This window comes from Hirundo rustica, chromosome 4, assembly GCF_015227805.2.
Source record: "Hirundo rustica isolate bHirRus1 chromosome 4, bHirRus1.pri.v3, whole genome shotgun sequence".
Taxonomy (NCBI): Eukaryota; Metazoa; Chordata; class Aves; order Passeriformes; family Hirundinidae; genus Hirundo; species Hirundo rustica.
This window is the reverse complement of record NC_053453.1, coordinates 14,554,928-14,574,646: the sequence shown is the minus strand read 5'-3', so window position 1 is coordinate 14,574,646 and position 19,719 is coordinate 14,554,928. Positions and strand designations below refer to the sequence as shown.

General features: G+C 39.4%; 1 protein-coding gene across 9 annotated transcripts in view; it reads right to left on the bottom strand.

Moving 5' to 3' along the window:
- KIF21A (kinesin family member 21A) overlaps nt 1–19,504 on the bottom strand; it is an 86,496-nt gene extending 66,992 nt beyond the window's left edge. For 7 of the 9 annotated variants that reach the window (XM_040063522.2, XM_040063524.2, XM_040063523.2 and 4 more), the window contains exon 1: nt 19,180–19,504. In XM_040063522.2, the coding sequence (XP_039919456.1) occupies nt 19,180–19,223 (44 nt within the window). In that variant the 5' untranslated portion in view covers nt 19,224–19,504. The remainder of the gene's footprint in view (nt 1–19,179) is intronic. The other 2 variants (XM_040063530.2, XM_040063528.2) reach the window with 2 other exon arrangements.
- Nucleotides 19,505–19,719: the final 215 nt, after the last annotated feature.

The window sequence follows — 19,719 nt, the reverse complement described above, 5'->3', positions numbered from 1 at the left end:
AAAGAAAGAGAACGACACCCTATATTTCTTTTCCAAATTATGGAGGGCTTTTTCCTCCAAAATATAGCTTTAGCATGAAACTCAGCAGCCTTCATCATTCCTACTCTGGGCTCGCAGCTGTAAGGAGTGGCTGAGTCACACTGCTGGGGTAAAGCTTACCAGAGCCTGGTACTAATTATGTAACAAGGGCAGCATCAGGAAAAGGAATACACTTCCTGTAGCAACTTTCTGCAGTATGGCTGAATGCTTAACAGTGCCCACATGTGCTAAACAAATACCATCATAAGTAAATTCAGATGAAGAAAAAAAAAAAGTTTAAGGAAGCCTTTTTGAAGAGTGCACAGCCCAGCAGCCTAGTATCCCTGAGCCAGGATAAAAAGTGCTGCCAGCATCTCAGAGACACCTTGCTTTTAGAAATTTTAGTGTCAGAATTCAGCTGACAAAGTAATGTACTGTCAAAAGTAATGTGGTAAATATAGGCTATCCAACCACCCAAACCACTGTAGCCACGTCTGCTTTACCAAGCTACAGAATAAAATTTATTTAGGTCCAAGGGGGAAAATGGGAAAGAATTAAAACCAAAACAAACAGAAACCTGAACAAAGCCAAAAAAATCCAACAAACATCTACAACACCATCAAACAATACCAAGCCACAAAACCACTGTCTGAGTACCTCCAAACCTAAATTCTGTCACATTTAGAGCTCAGGGATTTTGAGATAATTTGGGTACCTCTTGTATGCCAGCAACCAATCAGCCCAACATACCCAAATACACCAAGCCTGTGAAAAGTACATCGGTCAACAAAAATGTTGTTGGTGTCAACTCTTTTTAGAAAGCACACTTGTAACTAATATTTAACTACCAGAGTCAAACTTTACTAAAAGCACAGTTTTGTGAGACACCTGGCTTCAAAAACATTGCCAGCAGCATCATTACATCAACAAATGACCCAACAATGCCCACATAAAGGCATAGGAATGACAGTGGATTTCTGGTTCAAAAGTTGAAAACCCCTTCTTGCAGAGCAATAATATTATTTCTGCACGCTCTCACATACAAAAAAAGAACTATCTGTCAAGTCAAATGAATAACTTAAAAATACAATTATTTAATGCAATTAAGTGAAATATTTGAAGAATAAGTACACACATTCAGGAACTTCCTCACATTACAACTTATCATTGATTTCTTAAAGGCATCAATAAGTACCACAAATATATTCAGAAATAAGCAAGGAAAAAAATGTTTCTTCACTATAGAAAAATAATTTTTTGAATAGAGCCAAGAACTGATGTAATGCAATGCTATCCAGATGACAAAAAAATTGTCAGTCATGCCAACACTAGGCTTCATTCAATTTCTTCCTCTCCAGTCAAATGTACATCTGTTCTAGAAGTACATTATTTCTTCTAAGCAGCCTAGTTTTTAAAAATAGGTACTCTGTTATTTTTAAACAAAGTTAAAAGGGTTTGCTATGTCTGCAGCAAAGAAAAACCCTTAATTGCCTCTCTTAACCAGATTTCCTTTTTAAAAACCCACACATATTCACTTATGCTCCCAGCTCTTATAGCTATAGAACGCAAATTACTATATGTTCATAGCAAGACTACTGTAGCTATGAAAATTGTTTTCATTTCTTTCCCCTCCATACAGAAACATTGTCTTCCCAGCTGTATATTCTCAAGTTTAGGGCATTTGGTTGCTTTACACCTCTGAGCCACAAGTCCAATAATTACACTTCACCAACTCAAAACAAACACAAAGTTACCAACATCCCTATAGGTAAAGCTACAAGCCACTTCATAGGTAATTACAGTTAAATAATAAATATTTAAATAATAAAAATAAAACAGCTGATGTCACAATGGGACAAGACAGCTAAAAACAGTGTTTCAACAATCTGTGCTGAATAGCGCCTTCACTCTGTTAACTTTCAAAGCAAAGCAACATTCCTGGAACAAAAAACACTGTATGACTTTTCTGCCACGCCTTCAAAAAAAAAAAAACCACGTTGTATCCATAACACCCGATACATCAAGTTCCAAAGCAAACTACAGAAAATTTCTTCATATTTATTGTTGACTGTTTCTAATGAACAGAAGCTGCTCTGTTCCAAAACAGAAGGTAGACTGTTCAGGCCGTGACTGAAAGCTCTCAGCTGGTAAATCCTAACTCTGGAGTAAGGAAAAATAACTCACTTGCTTTATTTAGTACTGTCTGTTTTCAAACTTGCAAACCAGAAAGAAACATTATCCACCTTCTTCAGTCACACTGTTTCGGCCCCACGTTGTTTTATGTCTGAATGTCAATCCTCAAATTTAATTCTTTTCTTCATGTCTATTCATTCTGTTTGCAAGGCTGCAAAATCATTCACATTAGCAGCAACAGCATCAGAGATAATTTTTCCATCCTTCTGTTCCTATGCAATGACACTCTATTAAGCTGCATTCTAAATTTGGCTACCTTGCTGGTCTTTCTTGGCTTGAAAATTTTGGTTAAAATCAGGACAATACAGGAAACTATGCTAAAAATTCAGTAAGTAGCATTTTCCCCAGACTGAGCCATGCTTCAAACAGATTGCTCAGTATGATGCTGGATGCTCTTTTTCTGAAAGCATTTCAGGCAAATATAAACTGTCAGTCCCCAAACTCTCCCCATCCTTCCTCCATTGTTCAATCCCTGCCAAAGTTGAGACGTTTGCAAGTCTCTTGGTGCTGATTCTAAACAACACCCTCCATGAAGTTTCAACCAGGTGCAAACTTAGCTTATCAACAGGCCATAATCTTTTGTTCAGCTAAATGCAGGCTGACTTTCAGATGTGGTAGAGAGGGGATGGAGGAAAAAAAAAATGTTGGTGAGAAAGTATTTAGCATTTATATGGAATACCAGTGAAAAGCTGAAATAATTGGAGCTTAAGTAACACAAAAGTCACAAGAATGTGATTTATCAAAGTTGACTGGTGAAGTAACTTTGGAGTTGGTACTGCTACATCAGGGCCTCATTCAACATCATCTGTGCACGAAATCCACTGGAATCTGGAACCTCGCTGGAAAACAAATTTCCACATAAAAATTCAAATCCCAAAGCTAGAAGAGAGAGAGCTCTCCTCTGCAACAACGCTTGCACTTAGGGCTGAGCTGCTGCCATTTCACATGCTCAGCCTTTCACTGAGTCCGGAAGGGCTTATATGACACTATATAAATAGTGCCTACAATATCCAATATATCACTAGAGCTTTTAACCTAAGAGAAAGTGAAAGATATCATCATTTGCTATATCATCAGGAAAGCATGGGCTGGGTTCATATTCTTCACTTTTGATAATATATAAAATAAAAAAGACTGTGTGATTTTGTAACTGCTTAGCTTCCACACAAGAGCAGGTAGAAGCTCCTCGTTGCTTAGGCTAAACAAATTCAGTGTGAAAATCATTGTGGAAATATAGCCATTCCCCCGGTTTAATTGCTACTGGCATGCAGACCTTGCTGCATTAGCAAGCTTAATTTGGAATTACCACTAGTATTAATACTGGTATATTTCACCAAAATATTAGCTCCAGGATAGAGCACAACTATGAAACAAGTGCACCCTGGTCATGTACCACAAAGTGAACTGACAGCTGCACAGGACTCATGGCATACACTCTGAATAAAGTTTATAAAGAGTCAACTACTTTCTTGCTACTCATACCTGCTTTAGACAACCATTATCTATGCTGGCCTAACAGCAAGGCTAAGCACTTTCTGCTTCATGTCCTAGCTGTAGGCTTAATTTTTCATTACAGCTCAGGTTCCCTGATAAGATTACAAATCCAACCAGAAATCCAAAACTATTAATGCAAAGTCACTTCACAAAAACAAAACAAGCAATCACACACACACAAAAAAAAAAAAGGCAGCAGGGTAGTTTAAACAAATTGAAAGCAACTATCTCCATTTTACATCACAGGCCTGGGTGGCTCTGACTCCATTTCTGAAACAGTTCTCTGCTGTGTGCAGCTGCTGGCCTGGGCACTGACCTGCCAGTCTCCCTCAGCTCCAGTGCACACAAAGCAGCAACACCTGATCCAGGGACCATTTCTGTCTGCTGAATGCTTGGCCACAGCTCCACGGGGACATAAGGTAAAGTCTGTCCTGACAAGACAAGCTAATTCAATGTCAAAACCCATTTCTTTTGCCTTGACTCAATTAAGTCAGCTCTTCTTGGCAACTAATACTTCTAAATCAGGCATTTCCCAGCTGCTCTCAGAAATCACCAATGCAAATCACTTGTGGTTTGTCTGCATCAGAGTTCTGGAGATAGCACAGATGCTTTCAAATTAAGTATTTCTATATTAACTGTTTCAAATTGCCTTAGAAATTTAAGTTTATGGTAAGCGTAGTCCTGATCTGTAAACCAACTGAGATGTTACAGACCTGCCACAAAATCTGTGACCAAGCATCTCATGCCTCCGAGCACTTAACATCAGACAACAGAAGAGCTGCTTTGGCTTAAATGAGATCTAAGAGGACAATGCATGAAAGGAGTGCTCAAAGGTTTTCCAGGAGCTAAGAAGGAACTTCGCCAGGAAATGGAGAACTATACAGTGAGTTCATACTAAATAGTGCGTTAATAGCATACTGGTCGTCCCTCAAGGCCAGGGAGGCTACTAAACTAAGGCTTATATAAAGCTTTCATAATGGGTCACACATTTATGAAAAGCTACAGACAGATATCTCTCTATAATAATCCATCACTTTACAGCTGTTTCAGATAGTTTTCCTCACCAGCACCACGAAGCCAGAAGACTGGATATTAGCACAAGCTACAAACTCTGCATTGCCAACTGCCACGAATCAGGCAGCTCCCTCCCACACCTGACCTCCACTCCATGGCTGCACTGAGGGAAAGGAGGGAAGGGAAGGAAGGGAGATCATTCTACAATAACAAAGCTCTAGTGTTTTGGCCAACCTTGTTTCCATTTAAAAGAATTTTTCTTAACACCACAGACAACATTTGAGGGATGGGGAAAAGAGGTAAAAGGCCATTTGCTCCAGCATATGCTACAGTACCAGATATTTAGAAAGAAAAATGGAATCTTTAGATAAAACTCATTAAGGTAACTGGTGTTCTACAGAAATTGCCAGCAAGTATTAAAAAAGTCTGAAGAGGGTGTCAATACATTGATACTTTTTCCCAGAATTTACAGGTTTCTCCAAAACAGTGAATCCAAAGAAAAGCTAAGGCAAGAAAGATAGCAAAGAAGGCTCTTTTAGCTTTTTTAAAGTTTTTTAAAATAAAATACTGTCAGGATTGGGTATTTATGGAGGTCTTTTGTTATTGTTTGTTTGTGGTTGGTGGATTGTTGTTTATTTTTTTTTAAGGAAACATGACAGCTCAGCAGATATTATGACCTTATGATCCTCTCAGAAAAGTTTGTTTTCTCCCTGGCTTCAACTATAGACTTTGACTGCCCATGCCTTATCACTTGACTTTTGTTTACACAGAAATACAGAACCCTGTCATCAAATGAAGCGCAACTGTAATGCAGCCCTTACGTAAGCTCTATCACATGAATAATTAGCAAGGCATAGAAAACTACAAATAGTTTATTTCCCAACTCTACTTACCGTCAGAGTTAACCATTTCTAGACAACTGAAGTAAAGATCAGTGGCTGAAAAATGGGAACAAGATAAATTGAAACTGTGAGAAAGACACAGGACAGGAAGCAGAACTACCTAGCACAAATGAGAGAATTTCTTTGACTCAGCATTTGAGGTCAGGAATTAATTTTACTTCAAATACAATCATGTTTTTAACAGAACACAAAATTAGATTCTCAATCAAATCCAGTTGACTGCTGTTACACAATATGTCATTAAGTGTCAGAATGGACAAAAATTTACACAATCTTTCGTGTCTTTCCTACTACCACCCTAATCTCAAGATATCACAGAGTTTTCAGTTCAGAGAAACAAGACTTCAGCCCTGTGTTCCCTGGGAGCCATTGCCATGCATTAAATTGTTTATCTCTGATCTGCAGCAGTGGTGTTGGCAGAGGGGTCTTGCAACAGCAGCAAAAATGGAGCAACACAAAAACTCAGCAGATGAAAAATAGTCCAACACTGATACTCCACTTAAAAATTGCTGACAAAGTAGAAACTGCTTCAGTACTTTCAGCAATTCTTGCTGGGACTCCACTCCCCCCTCCCCCCCCCAAAAAACAAACAAAAAACCCCACACCACAATGAAATCTGCTATGTGTAGTCCTTTGTTACCTACCTTAGCTAACAATTTAAACTAACTAGACCAAGATTCCAGTTTTTTAAAAATAGGCCAAAATAATAACTTTTCCTTTTCAAAATAAATGCCCTACACCCCACAAGAGAGCTCCTTGTATAATCTTGTAGTTCTCTAAGTTTTCCATCAGTCACAAGCACACTGAACTGAGCAAGTTAAGTATGCAATGGCACATAACAAGGATATCCAGAAAGATTAATGCATTAGATGAAACATTTTCTTGCTGCGTTTGAACCTTTCAACTTCACAATGAAACTGGAAAGTCCATAGCTCAACACCATCTTGGCACCCCTATCGAGCTGTGGAGGACTAAAGAGAGAGCTTTGAATGTCCATTTCTTCTGGAAATAAAACTTCTCAGCTATTTCCAAAGTAATTGAAGATATACCATAGCTTTGTGCTCCAATTGTACCTAAATCAATAAGCAATAGGCGTCTCCTCAGTAGTGAATGAATACTCAGAAGATGGGTTCACTGTTACTCCAACACTAGAGCAGACCCTGTAAACAGCAGTGCACGTCCAACTCTGTGTATCTTAATCCTGTACTGAAGAAGAATACCTACAACAAGTCACACAGATTACGTAATTATTTCCAATCTTGGAAGTGAAGTGTCCCTAACCACGCATAAGCTTAGCCTGGCACACAGAAGCAAGGACCCATAAAAGGTCTACAGCATCACCCACGCTGATATGTAGTAGTATATCCAGAGGATTCCCAGTACTGGGAACACCTGCAGCAGCGAGTCCCCTTGAACACAAAAGTATCTCCTACATTTTATTTTTTATTATCAGAATGGAAAAATAACATGATGCCAATTGAAGTTACTTGTGAGCAAAGGAGAGTACCTCACACACATCTGCTGTGCTGGAGTGTCTGAGGTACCATCCTCCTCTACAACAGGGAGGTGGCAAAACAGGAGAGAACCATCACTGCAGCAGTGCAGTACATGACAAGCATCCTGTCCCACTGGATAGTCCCTGGACAGACATATAGCCTTGAACAAAGGAAGTTTTCTTAAGGTGAAAGTTGCAGGTATAAATTATATAATACACATATAAAAGGAGCAGTTTTAGTTGCTCAGCTAGACTACAATGAAATCATATTTCCTTGACATATCTGATAAAATTTGGAAGTCAGTAGCATTTTCTAGCTACAATCTGAGAAATCAAAAGCATATAAATTCAAGAGACACAGATATGAGCTTTGAAGCATTTTATTCACTCTACCAATACATTCCTCTGTTTTAAACAGATTGAACTTCAACCAGACAACTCCTACAAATACTAGGCAGATATCCAGCAATAACAACCAAACTGAATGTGAACTTTGCCCAGTGCTCCACATGCATTTTATGAATACAGAAATATAAATAAATAAATCAAGTTTAAAAAATCCATTTTTCATCCACAAGACAAAAACTGATAATGCACAAATTATAACTAATTTCCAAAGAGTCATAAGAAATCACTCCAAGGTAATCAATGCTTTGAGTTGTATTCACAAGAGTATCACATGCTTCATGTGATAAACCACTGACTACTGTGCACATTTCTTTTTGCCATACAGAAGATACTGTCTGAACGAGCCAGAAGAACTGAAAGAATGAAACATGAACTGTCACAGTATGGAACAAGAAAAGAGATTATTCTATGAGATGGCTGAGGAGAGCACATCTGAAAAGCAAAGAAACACTAAACAATGATGGAGCGTAATTATTCCTATCAGCCAGCTGATGAGTAAGCTTAAATTGTGGCAGAGAAAATGCAGACAGGTGAGCACCACATACTCCTGCTGGGAAAAAAATATTGTTAGTTGAAACTGAATCACACTCCAGCTACAATATTGTATTTACCATGAAATAGTCTTCAAACAGGTAGGACTGGGTCATATGAGGAGAATGAATAGACTTTACACAGAATAAGTATAGAAACCATGTAAATAAACAACAAAAGCCTCCAGTACTTCACCCTGTGTATGCCTACAACACATTATCACCTAATAGCAGCCCTATCACCAGCACCACTGGATGACTGTCAGTCCCCCAAGAATCTGCTCTACTATATTCAGAAGACAGCTGGAGAAGAGGCTGCACCCCCCTTGCTGAAGGTGTCCCCCACATCTCACCTTTCCAACAGATCGAAGGCACAAAGTTCTTTAGTATCTTCTTGGCTTCCAGGCCTTGTCTCCTCTCTTTCAGTGCAGAAGACAAAAGGCCCAGGCTCCTTTCTGAGGCTCACATTGGGAAGACAAGAGATCATAAAACAAAGCAAGAGATTTCCCAATTTGGCATAAGGAAGACATCTAACCAACAAAAATTGGAACAGTCAGGTACTGGTGGTCCAGAGACAATGATGAATCTCTATCTCAGAGGTTTTTCCTAGACTTAACTTTAGACAGACTCTTGCAAAAACTCACTTGAATTTAGTTTTGTCACTGTTTTGCTCGATCAGATGACCTCCTGAGGTCCCTTCAAACTTGGATTAATCTAAACTTACCCTTTCAAATTAGTAAGGCTTTACTGTTCATGTGGACATTGTCACACCTCTGTGAACACATTCTGACATTTGAATGGGATCATTCAATTGTGCTGAATACAGGCCCTGGCACCCCACATGCAGCTTCACAGAACTACAGGCAACTGGGGTGGAAAAAAAACCCTGGGAATGTCAGAGCTTATTTACCCACTCTACCTTTCTGGACCAAAGTACTATCAATTAATCCAAAAATCTTCCTGGCAGTTACCAGCCTGAATTGTTTTGAAGAGTTTCCTGTATGGACAATTTCACATCTCCATTAGCAAAGAATAGGTTTATTTTCCTCCCTAGTCTGTTCATTCCACAATATCCACCCTTACAATGGAAAAATATTTTCTCCTCTCTTACTTTTCTTGCTGAAATTTAAATCTACTATTTTTATCGACTTCACCTTGAGCATGAAGAGCATTTTATTCCCTTCCACTCTGTACTTGACTCTTGGTATTTTAGGATGTGTCTCTTATAAATTTTCACTCCTCATATCTGACATGGAACCAGTCATGTTTTCTAGACAAAGAGCCCTTTCCCTCCTCTTTTCAATTCCTCTTAGTCAGTCCACATTTTTCATGAGTAGCAGGACCCAAAACCTACCACTAGACATCAGCAGTACAGAACAAAAACCGAACTTCTTTGCACCTTTGTATAGACTCCAGTTTCTATATACTGTTTCTCCTTTTGCTACAATATAACACTGCCGTTCCATGCTTATGAATAATGTGTGCATTGCTTGAACATTTGCCTACAGCAGGAGCAGAGAGTGCATCAGCCCTTTGTTTTTAATAAAGTATCTTCCAAGATGTAGGTCAACAACATTCTATACAAGTTCCCTCTTCCCAAAGAGGCATTTCCACACTCAGCAGTCGTGAGAGTGTGAAATCAACAGAAGCATGGGCCAGCTGGCATGGGCCAGCCCTGTTCTTGGGGCTGCAAGCACGAAACAAAGCACTGTCATTTGAAGCTCTCAGCTGTACAATGCTTCTTGGAGGTCCTTTACAACCTTGACAAGCCTGAGATTCCTCTTCAGGGCCTACCAGGGCTATACTTGTTGACATTTAAAGAACAATGAAAAGTCCATCTGTTCCTACAAGCCTTGCTAACAAGAGTAATGAAACAGATCTACAGCTACATTTTAAAAGGCAGAGCCAAGACAGTGGGTTGACCAGCCAATGTAGATCACTTTGAAGACTGTGTGCGGAAGACAAAGAAAGAGAGCAAACAAACAAAAACCTGAAACAATGAATCAAATAAAGATTTAAAAACCCCAAAGACACAAAGACCCCCTCCAACAGCAAATTCAACTTCAATACAAACAAAACCCTTTTGGGAGTACAAAAAAGAAAAAAGAACATTTAATTATACTAATGTTTAACTGTCAAATAGTTTACTTGCAAATACCAATTCAGTCCTATCTCTCATCTAATTTTTAGAGCTTAGTGAACACCAATCCACTTTTGCTGAACTCAGAGTTCTGCTTGTAAAGATCAGAGTGGTAATTTTATTGTTCCTGAGTGATGGGCTGACTGATCAGATTAGACAGAAGCATAAGATGCACTCTAAGTGATATAGACTGAACAGGTGGCCTTCCCTCTGATCTACAGCCTCTTCGAACAAGTAGAATCCTTCTCATTTCAACCACCTCTAGAAAATACGCATTCAGATACTTAGTCATCCCTAACCTATTTTTTTTTTTTTGTATCTAATGCATTTCAAACAGCTTGCTCATAAACACATCAGCCTTTCCCAAATATTCCAGTAATGCACATGCATGATATAATTTTAACTAAAAAAAAATACAGATATTTAGATGATATCAACACCTATAGTCTGCAAAGTAATAGGTACAGATAATAATTTTACTGAAAAAATCAAAGGCTTCACATTACAAAGACAGACTTTAAAAATTATTTCACATGTACTTAAAATTAAAGATTAGACTTCAAAAAGAATGCATTTGAGACTAGGGAGTGAAATAAACCTTACCTGGACAACTCATAAAGAATGACAACTAAAGCAGTGTACAGTTTGCTTAGCAGGTTAAAAAAAAAAAAAAAAAGTAGTCAGCTACCTCCTCCAGATCAAAGTGTCTGGTATAGGCATAAGGTCTTTTACTCTTCACAGAAATGAGCAAAGAGGAGAGGGAGAAACAAAGCCATATATAGAATCTTTAATTGTAAGACTTCTCAGAGAAGGTAATGACTAACTCAGGTGTTTTAGCAGAGTTGGTTTTCTCATGATATTACATCATGTATTATTTATATCATGTTTACTTTGAAGCTACATCTTTGGCCTGAGGATCTCATGACACAATTCTAAGATGACAATAAACAAAGTGCCAGAGGAGCATGGGAAAAGAAAAGCGGGAAAAGAACATTAAGAAGACGACAAAAGCTTACTGCCTACACTCATACCCCTCTCATATTCTCATGCAGGTGGAAATGGCTACACAGGGATAGAGTCCTACAAAAGAATCAAGCACAAACTAAGAGGCACTGCTGCATTTGGTAATCAATACTAATGGAAAGGGTGATTAGCAACTCTAAGACTTTGGGATAATGACCTACTCAAAATGACACAAAAGGTCTCTGGACTCATCTCCCAATTAGTCCCATGCTTAAGGGAAAAAATGTCCAACAAAATGAATGCTAAGGATTACTGACTTTGAAAAATGAAGTTAATTAGGTAAGTATTTTGAATAAAATATACACATACACATCTTAAGTCAGTCTACCTTTCTATCACTTTTTTCCAAGAAGTCTCACACACAACATGGTAGCAAATACTTAAAGGAACCCAGATATGCCACTTTCTACATTTTATGCAATGTTAGAGATTTTACCATACATGAGAAATTTCCTAGCAAACTTGCCAGTTACCCCAAAATTATAGAAGACTGTATTTCATCAATTGCAATATATTTCTAGAGGATAGTCTTCTTTTGTGTTCTAGCCTATTATTGATGCACAACTTCTTAAGCAACATTGCTAACAAGTCCTGTATAGTTTATTGACTGACATTAGTACTTCAAAGCTATGCAGCTTTCCAGCTTAATATGTCACCTTAAATTTGTTTTAGCAGTGTTAAGCAAAGGATAACTAACAATTAGAAATGGAAGGAGAAAACAGCTCATTGAAAAAATACACAGCCTAAAGATAATAACCAAGAGGTTGGGCAATTGACTCAAGATGTGGAATACCATTTTTTAAGGCCGCAGATGAGATCAGACCCAGTAAACAGAGAAACCTGTTTCATCAAACTCTTCCATTATCAAAAGAGAAAACAGAAGAAAAGATAAATCATCAAAATTTGAGATGTCTCACAAAAGGGAATAATTTTCTGTCTAGTCCTATTATCAATAACAGTCCATGTGCTCAGCTCTGGTAGTTGAACTGGTAATGCTACAGCATGTTGCTGTCCTTTAACTCTTACTCACCTTGAAAATACTGATGAACTCATGCTTTTACAGGATCAGTTATGCTGAACATAAAGGAAAATAAGTATCCTTCAAAGATACAGTATCTAAGAGGAAGCATTTCAAGAAACCTGGAGTATTTGAGAGCTAGTATGGAAAGATTGCATTAAATCTAAAATGTCCTGCAAAGAGAAAATTATTTGCTAACCAACTGAACTATGCAGAGTTCCTATAGCAGCATAAATGCAAGAGCCAATAGTGAGACACTAATTCACCTAGACAATAAATCCTTTAGTTCATTTTTAAATTTAACAATGGAAGTGCACTATTCAATTTGAATGTGTATAAATTGCTCTGTATAGTAGAACAATCATAACCTTTTACTAAGGTTGTGTTGCTCTCAGCTTTCTGTGTTGAAGCTCTAAAGCAGACAGGCTCAAAAGATAAGCCATCCATTTTTGTTAGGTAAACTTAAAGATGTAAAGATGGTTAAAAGGTGTACTGTCCCAATCAGCATTTGTCAACTGGTTTAAAGAAAACAAAAAAATTCTTAACACAGAAAAATAATTATTCCAGCAGCGGCCACCTCTACCAAATCTGCTGAGGATACTACTAGAATAAAGGAACAGATGGTACTCGCTCCTCACTCTTTACTTCCATTCAGATTCAATTCAGGAAATATTCTACGCTAATCAATCATAAGCTCTGAATCAGCAGGTTTTCACATTTTAGAAAACATTTTCAATGTTTTGTTTCTCTATGCATCAAACTCTTTGTGACACTAACCTTATCTTTTCAATATTCTCCATTTTTATCTTCTTGTCATAACAAACATATCAAACAAGACCACTTTTGAAAAATAAGACAGCATTTCTCCCCTTACACTGGAGCAGATAATTTCCACTTTCCCCTAGTGAAATGTAACACAAAACTAAAAAACAAAACAAAAACAAAACAAAAAAACTCACAAGGAAGAATAGGAAGAAAATGAACAAACATTTAAAACTATTCAAGACAAGAAAAAGAGCACAATAAAAAGGCAGAGCTCATGCAGTTACTCTTGCTAGACTTGTTCAGATCTGGTTTGATTTCTTGTTCACCAGTTCAAATGACACTTCTTGAAAGCGTTTTACATGGAAATAATATTAGCATTACAAAAAATTCTCTAGCCGCCACAGATATTTAGTATTCTGCTGTATTTTCCTTAAAATAAAAAAAGCACCTAAAGTTGCTTGATTTCACCAGCAGTAGTCAGGCAACAGAACATGAAAGCAAGAATTCCAACAGCCATCTTTGAGTGGGCAGCAAGGGCAATCTATAAAAGGCTTTAAACAAAATCAAGGGAAAGCAGAGGGAGGGAGCAGGATTCTCCTGATCCCATGCACAAGGGCCATTCTTCTGCTACAGAAGAATTTACAGATGTCACACAGTAAGCCTGACACTGTGAAGCCCTGAGTTCAGTAGGCCAACAGTTCTGTCTAGGCCAACAGATTGCAACTAGTAAAGAAAACACCATTAAATGGAAATTAGTAACAAACTCAATGGTTTTTCAAAGCAAAGTAAACTCCCAAGTCTTCTACAAACTTTGTGAAGCAACAAGTTAAAAATATAATTCATCCAAAAGCATGAGCAGACTGCTGAGGTACACCACTCATTGCTTTTCTTCTTCCTAAATTCAAGATATCCATCTTCTGGCAAGTGATACCTGGCACTAAGGGAAAGGTCCAAGTAGGATTTCTTTCCCCTTCATCCAAGAGTGAGTTTGTGTTTACAACACGAGTGGTGAAAAGGGAAGTTTATTTCCTAGAAAGCAAGATCACAGATTTCAGCCTGCCCCAAGCAATATCAGTAATGGATGATCAAGTCAGATATTATGAAACAAGAATTAATTCAGTAGCAGATGGTGCTGCGTCTTTTCTTCAGCTAAAATGCAAAACATACCAGTGGAGTAAAGTTTCATAGAAGGACAAGGGGATGTTTGTTTAAGTCAGAGAGCAAAGAAAAACATCAAAACTAACAAAAAGATATGTAACAGGAGCTTTCCGAAACAAGATTTCTTTTGGAGCTTTCCATTAACAGACTCTGTACAGAAGAGTTATTTCCCAACACCCTGCTATTTAGTGCTGTTGATAATTTGTGGGACATTCTTGTGTTCTTACAGACTGCTGAACTTCATTAACATAGTTACATATTTTCAAAAAAAAAAAAACTACAACAGTTACAACAGCTGATTACAGATGGGTAATAATTACTGTCTATTAAAAGAAAAAGGTTGGTTCACTTTAAGGAATCAATGGATAGTACTGTAGCCTATTGCTGTTGTTTATCTAGTTACAGAATGATTTATGAGAATGCTTAGCACCGTATAGGAAGCATGAAATTAGTATCACTGAAGTTTTTAATATATACCACAACATACATGTCCATTCATCTGGCCTCTGAGGATCTATTCATGGTGGGAAGCTTAAACACACCTCTAACTGTTTGCACAACAGCAGCCCAAGAAAGAAAAATCAATCTCAGCTGCCATCAAAGTGCCTCAAAACACACCTGTCTAAAAATAACAGGTTCCTTTCACTCAGTTCCTTCTTTCCTAGTGTATCTAACAGTAGCTGGATCTAGCACAGAGAAAAACAACCTAACTATAAAAGCTTAAAAAGAAGAATGAAAAAATGTGAAAAGGTAGAGGCAGGCATGACAACAAAGAGCAGATTCCATATGGGGAGAAAAAAAAAAGCCCACACAGAAACTAGTGAAGTAGGAAAAACAAAACAAAACAAAAACCCTACATAAGACAACCAACTGATAACACAGTTCAAGAAATGGGGGTATGAAAAGAATTGCATAAAATTGCAACAGATGAACACATCCCACTTGCCAAATCAAAAGTCACTGTATCCTAACACCATGCCGCACTAAGCTTTAGTTGTAAAAATCTTTCATCTCCACTAACCTGAATTAGTAGCCAATGTGTTCTTCCAGCATACTTCATCTCCCTTTTGGAAAACCAGAAACAGAAGCCGTGAGGTTTTAATTTATCAGCTGCAGTTATTAGTTGTACTGTTACTAAAAACATTTACCAGTAGATCCATCACATTTTGCACAGTTTCCATACTTGGCAAACATCCTCATTTCACTTTTGTGAAGCAACGTCATAACATATTGCAGACACCCAGGGTGAGTAAGAAAAGGAAATTTTTTAGTCATCTCAAGGCAGAACTGCGTGCCCAGATCCCAGAGCCTCCCTACACACGTGAGGAGAGTAACAACACTCCTGTTCTTCACTTGAGGAATGAAACAAAGCAGATGTCAATCATCAGATGAAACAGTACCAGTGAGACACTTTTGTCAAAACAGGGAAGAAGAAGGCAGATAGACGCAGACATACCTAGGATGATGAAACTTTGACTCTGTTCTTTACAAATATTAAACATGACTGATTATAAAACACCACCCCCTGAAGCTTCTTTGTGTTCTGCCCATTAACACAGTTTCAACTGGGTGCCATCATTCACAAGAACAGGCCCGATGCCAAAGCTCTTCAGCTACACCAACTGATGTAGAACCTCATGTTCTTTTACTGCCCACTCCACCTGAGGTGTCACCCAAGCATGACCATCTTCTCTTGACTACTGGTCAGCTTGTACAGCAATTCATCTTTTCACACTGTACTTATTTCTTCTTCTGTTTTAATACAGCATCTCTAACAAATCAACACTGAGGCTTATCATCTATATGTCCAGAACCTCCACTGACCCAGAGTGGATCAAGGCCATCTTTCACCTTTGAAGGGCTAGAAGACAGACATTTCCTTCAACATTCTACATTGTTATTTGGATCCTGTTATGGAGAAGACATAACAGACACCCTTCCATGCCTTATCAAGTACAGTCCTCCATACAAGACTTCTGCTTAGACCTATCTGAACATCATCCTTCTCCAGAAGTTCCTTTGTTTAACATGTATCCAAAAATGCAACTTTGTCTTCTTAGATCACTGCTGGAACATCCCAACAACATAGCCCCAAGCCACATGGAGCAAGTACAGGCACTAACTGTTGGAGCCATTTCAATTCCTGTGACCCACCTCAGGTTTGTTTGGTAAAAGGGTAAAAGTAACTGCACACTTTGGAGTGCAGTGACCCATCCAGCCCCTGGGTCATACAACAGCTCTGAAGTGCAGTAACAGACCTAGACCGCTGGCTGTTGATCTAAGTCTTAGGTGAGAACTTCATCTTCTCAACATGTTAGAAGCCTACACTCTGTATTATGCCGGTGGACACCACTAAAAGTGGCAAGAGACAAGAATTAGAAACTACAATCTCCATCCTTTTGTGAACTTGAAACAGTTGCCTGTTATGCTGATAACTTTTCATAGCCTTCTTATCAAAAGTTAGTCTTGATAGAGTGTCAAAAGACACTTAAAAAGGCAAGACAGAAACTTCAGACTTACAAAAATGATAGTTTTTCACATTTAAAAGAAAGTTCTCTAATTAGATGACTATTTTCTCTCATGGGGACTCTCTATCTGAAAACAGACACACAGTCATACAGAAAGCAAGCTTCTTTGCCAAAGTTGCACACCATCGTCCACAAGTTGTTCAGTGGTGGGAGACTAGAGAAAAATGTTTTCTTAATTGGGGAATTTAACATTAGTTACTGGATTATCTGCCAAACTATTTTCAGCTTTCATGCTTCACTAAACTGGAGCTCATCAGTCACAAACCCATTATTACATTGAAGAAAATGGGGAGCAATTAGCATACAAGATGATAGCTTAAAGCTGGTGCTAATTGGAAAGAATGAAGTATTTTTCATTCCTGCTGGATACAATTAGGTGAGACAACCAGGTTCTGGAAAAACAATTTGTTAAACAATTTCAGTGATGTCTATTCTGTAACCTATGTTTAAAGTCTAAGCAAATTCATGCCTTTGCAGTATATCTTGCAACCACGGGGTTGCAAACTAAAAGCTGGTCCAGCTGTAGAGCAAGCCTTGTTCAGAAACATACAAAACACAACGACTAATTCATCACAACTGTGCAGATCATCACTGAACTAAGCTCAAATTGCCAAAATGAGCTGAAAAGCAAAACCAACAAGGAAACAGAATGTAATACTCATAATGCACAGTACAGCATGGCACCAATACACACTGAGATGCAAAATCAGTTGAATTATAGAACTGCACAAAACACACAATCAGAAATAAAAGAAAACAATCTACAAAGAGTTACTGGTGCAAAAACAATTATCGTGCATACTTTGGTTCATGAATGCTAAAGGGGGGGGAATCTTGAAGATGCATATTTAATTTGCCAAAAGGAAGAAAGCAGACAGGAGGAAAAATGTAATCCTTCATTACTAGCAAACTGCACTCAGGCACAAAATGTTAATTAGACAACTATACTGCAGAAATATACCTTATAACATTAGGGATTTGTTGTCAAGAACTACAGCTGGGTGACTTTAATTTACTTCTACAAATTTTTTACCATGTATTACTCCTAATCTATTCATCACACACCTACAATTATAAATGTATTTCTACTAGTAGTGGGTTTTTTATTTAATTCCAAGCTGCAACAAACCTCTGTATTTGTAAATTAACTTCTATATCACTATTTATTTTGGCTAAGTACATATTTAATATTTTCTTCAAATTAAATGAGAGCAGTCTGTAAACCTGTAACACACCCTATTTTTATGATCACACCTGTCTCATATTTTCCTTTTTAAAAATGCACCCTAATTATGCTTTAGAATAGTACCTCCCTGAACATTATGTGAAAAATGCTTCAACAGATAGCACTCACAAAAGCAACTCTCAACAGAAGATGCTGCTGCAATCAGACTTTAATGAACAACTGCAGCATTCACCCCGTGTTACCATGCAGGGGTGGTGCTTCTCTGTTTACTGAAAATGTTATTGCACCGTTCCCCCTTCACCATGTACCAACACCAGCACACAGTAACATCGCTTATTTCTACATCATTCAGAGAAAACAAAGCAAACCTCAGAAATCACCCTCTTCGTCTTCCTGAACAACCCTTGAATTCTCTAATGCGAGACTGCCCAAGGACCCGCTGAAACAAACAGACCTTCCCCTAAGATCTGATTTCTTGTGTTGTAATACTCCAAGTGTGCCAGCACAAAGAAACTTCTTTAAAGTAAAGAAATAAATCAACAGACAGTATCACAATTAAGCCCCAAATATTGACCTACATATACATAAACAGACATAGGTATATGCACACATACATGTATTTCTCCTCATGCTTCAATCATGTAAAGACATCTTGAAAACTGAAGCATCCACGGGCTAAATTGGAAGCTCTTCAAACAATAAAATAGTATTTTCACATAGAAAACCGAGAAGAGACAAGAGCTCACTGATGAGCAGATTTTTATCTTTGATTAAAGAGCAATTTGAATTAATTGATGTTTTAAAATTATTTGAGCTCCCCTCCCATCATGACTTCTACATACACCTAATTACTTATGTATTGTGAGCAGCCTTATGGAAGTCCATCCCTCTGGTATGTGAGGTTAGACACAGCCTCCGCGGGATAAAAGCCTTTATCTTTCTAAAAATATCAGCGTGCCAGGATCCACTCTCGTAAAGCTCCGTGATGCACCGCCACAGTCCAGGGGCTGCTCTGCTTCCATGAGTAAGCACTAGCTGCACCGGGCTATAATTAGTTGTTGTATTTTTAGGGTCACTGCTCAAAATCAGAGAGAAATGACTGAGAAACCTCAGAATGGTGGGGGCTGTCCCTTCTCCTTTGGCTATTTCCTACCGCTGTGAGGAAAAAGAGGCTCCGCAGGCGCCGAGGAGAGGCGACCCCCTGTCCGCAGGGAAGATGTGCCCGGCTGCCGTCCCCGGGCGGGCGGGCGATGGGAACACGCCGCGGCCCCGCCGCCCGCACCCGGCCCGCAGGAGCCGCCGCTTACCTGACCGCCACCCGCACCGAGCTCTCGTCCGGGCCGGCCGACATGGTGCTGCGGGCGAGGGGCGGCCGCGGCCCCGCCGGGAGCTCCGCCGGGCCGCGGAGGAGGTGGGGGCACTGCCGCGGCTCCCCCCTCACCTCCTCCTCCTGCTCCGCCACCTCCTCTCTCCAGCCATTTTAGGCGACTGAATGAATAGGTAGGATCCGCGGCAGGGCAGGGAGGTTCGCACCGCTCCTCCTTCTCCTCCTCCAGCCCGCCCCGCTCCGGCCCGGCCCTTCCAGCGCCTGGGCGGGGAGCGCTGTCAGTCAGCCACCGGCGGGCCGAGCCACGGCCCTGGTCAGCGGCCCCCGCCCCGCCGGGCCCGGCGCCGCCGCCCGCTGCAGCCGCAGTGCGTCAGCGGCCCCGCCCCGGGCAGCCGCCAGCTCGGGAGACGGCGGCGGAGCGGGCGCCGTGCTCTCGGCACACACATACACACACACGGACGAGCACCGCCTCCTCTCCACACACTCCCTTCGCACACCCACACACGCCCTGACGCGCCGT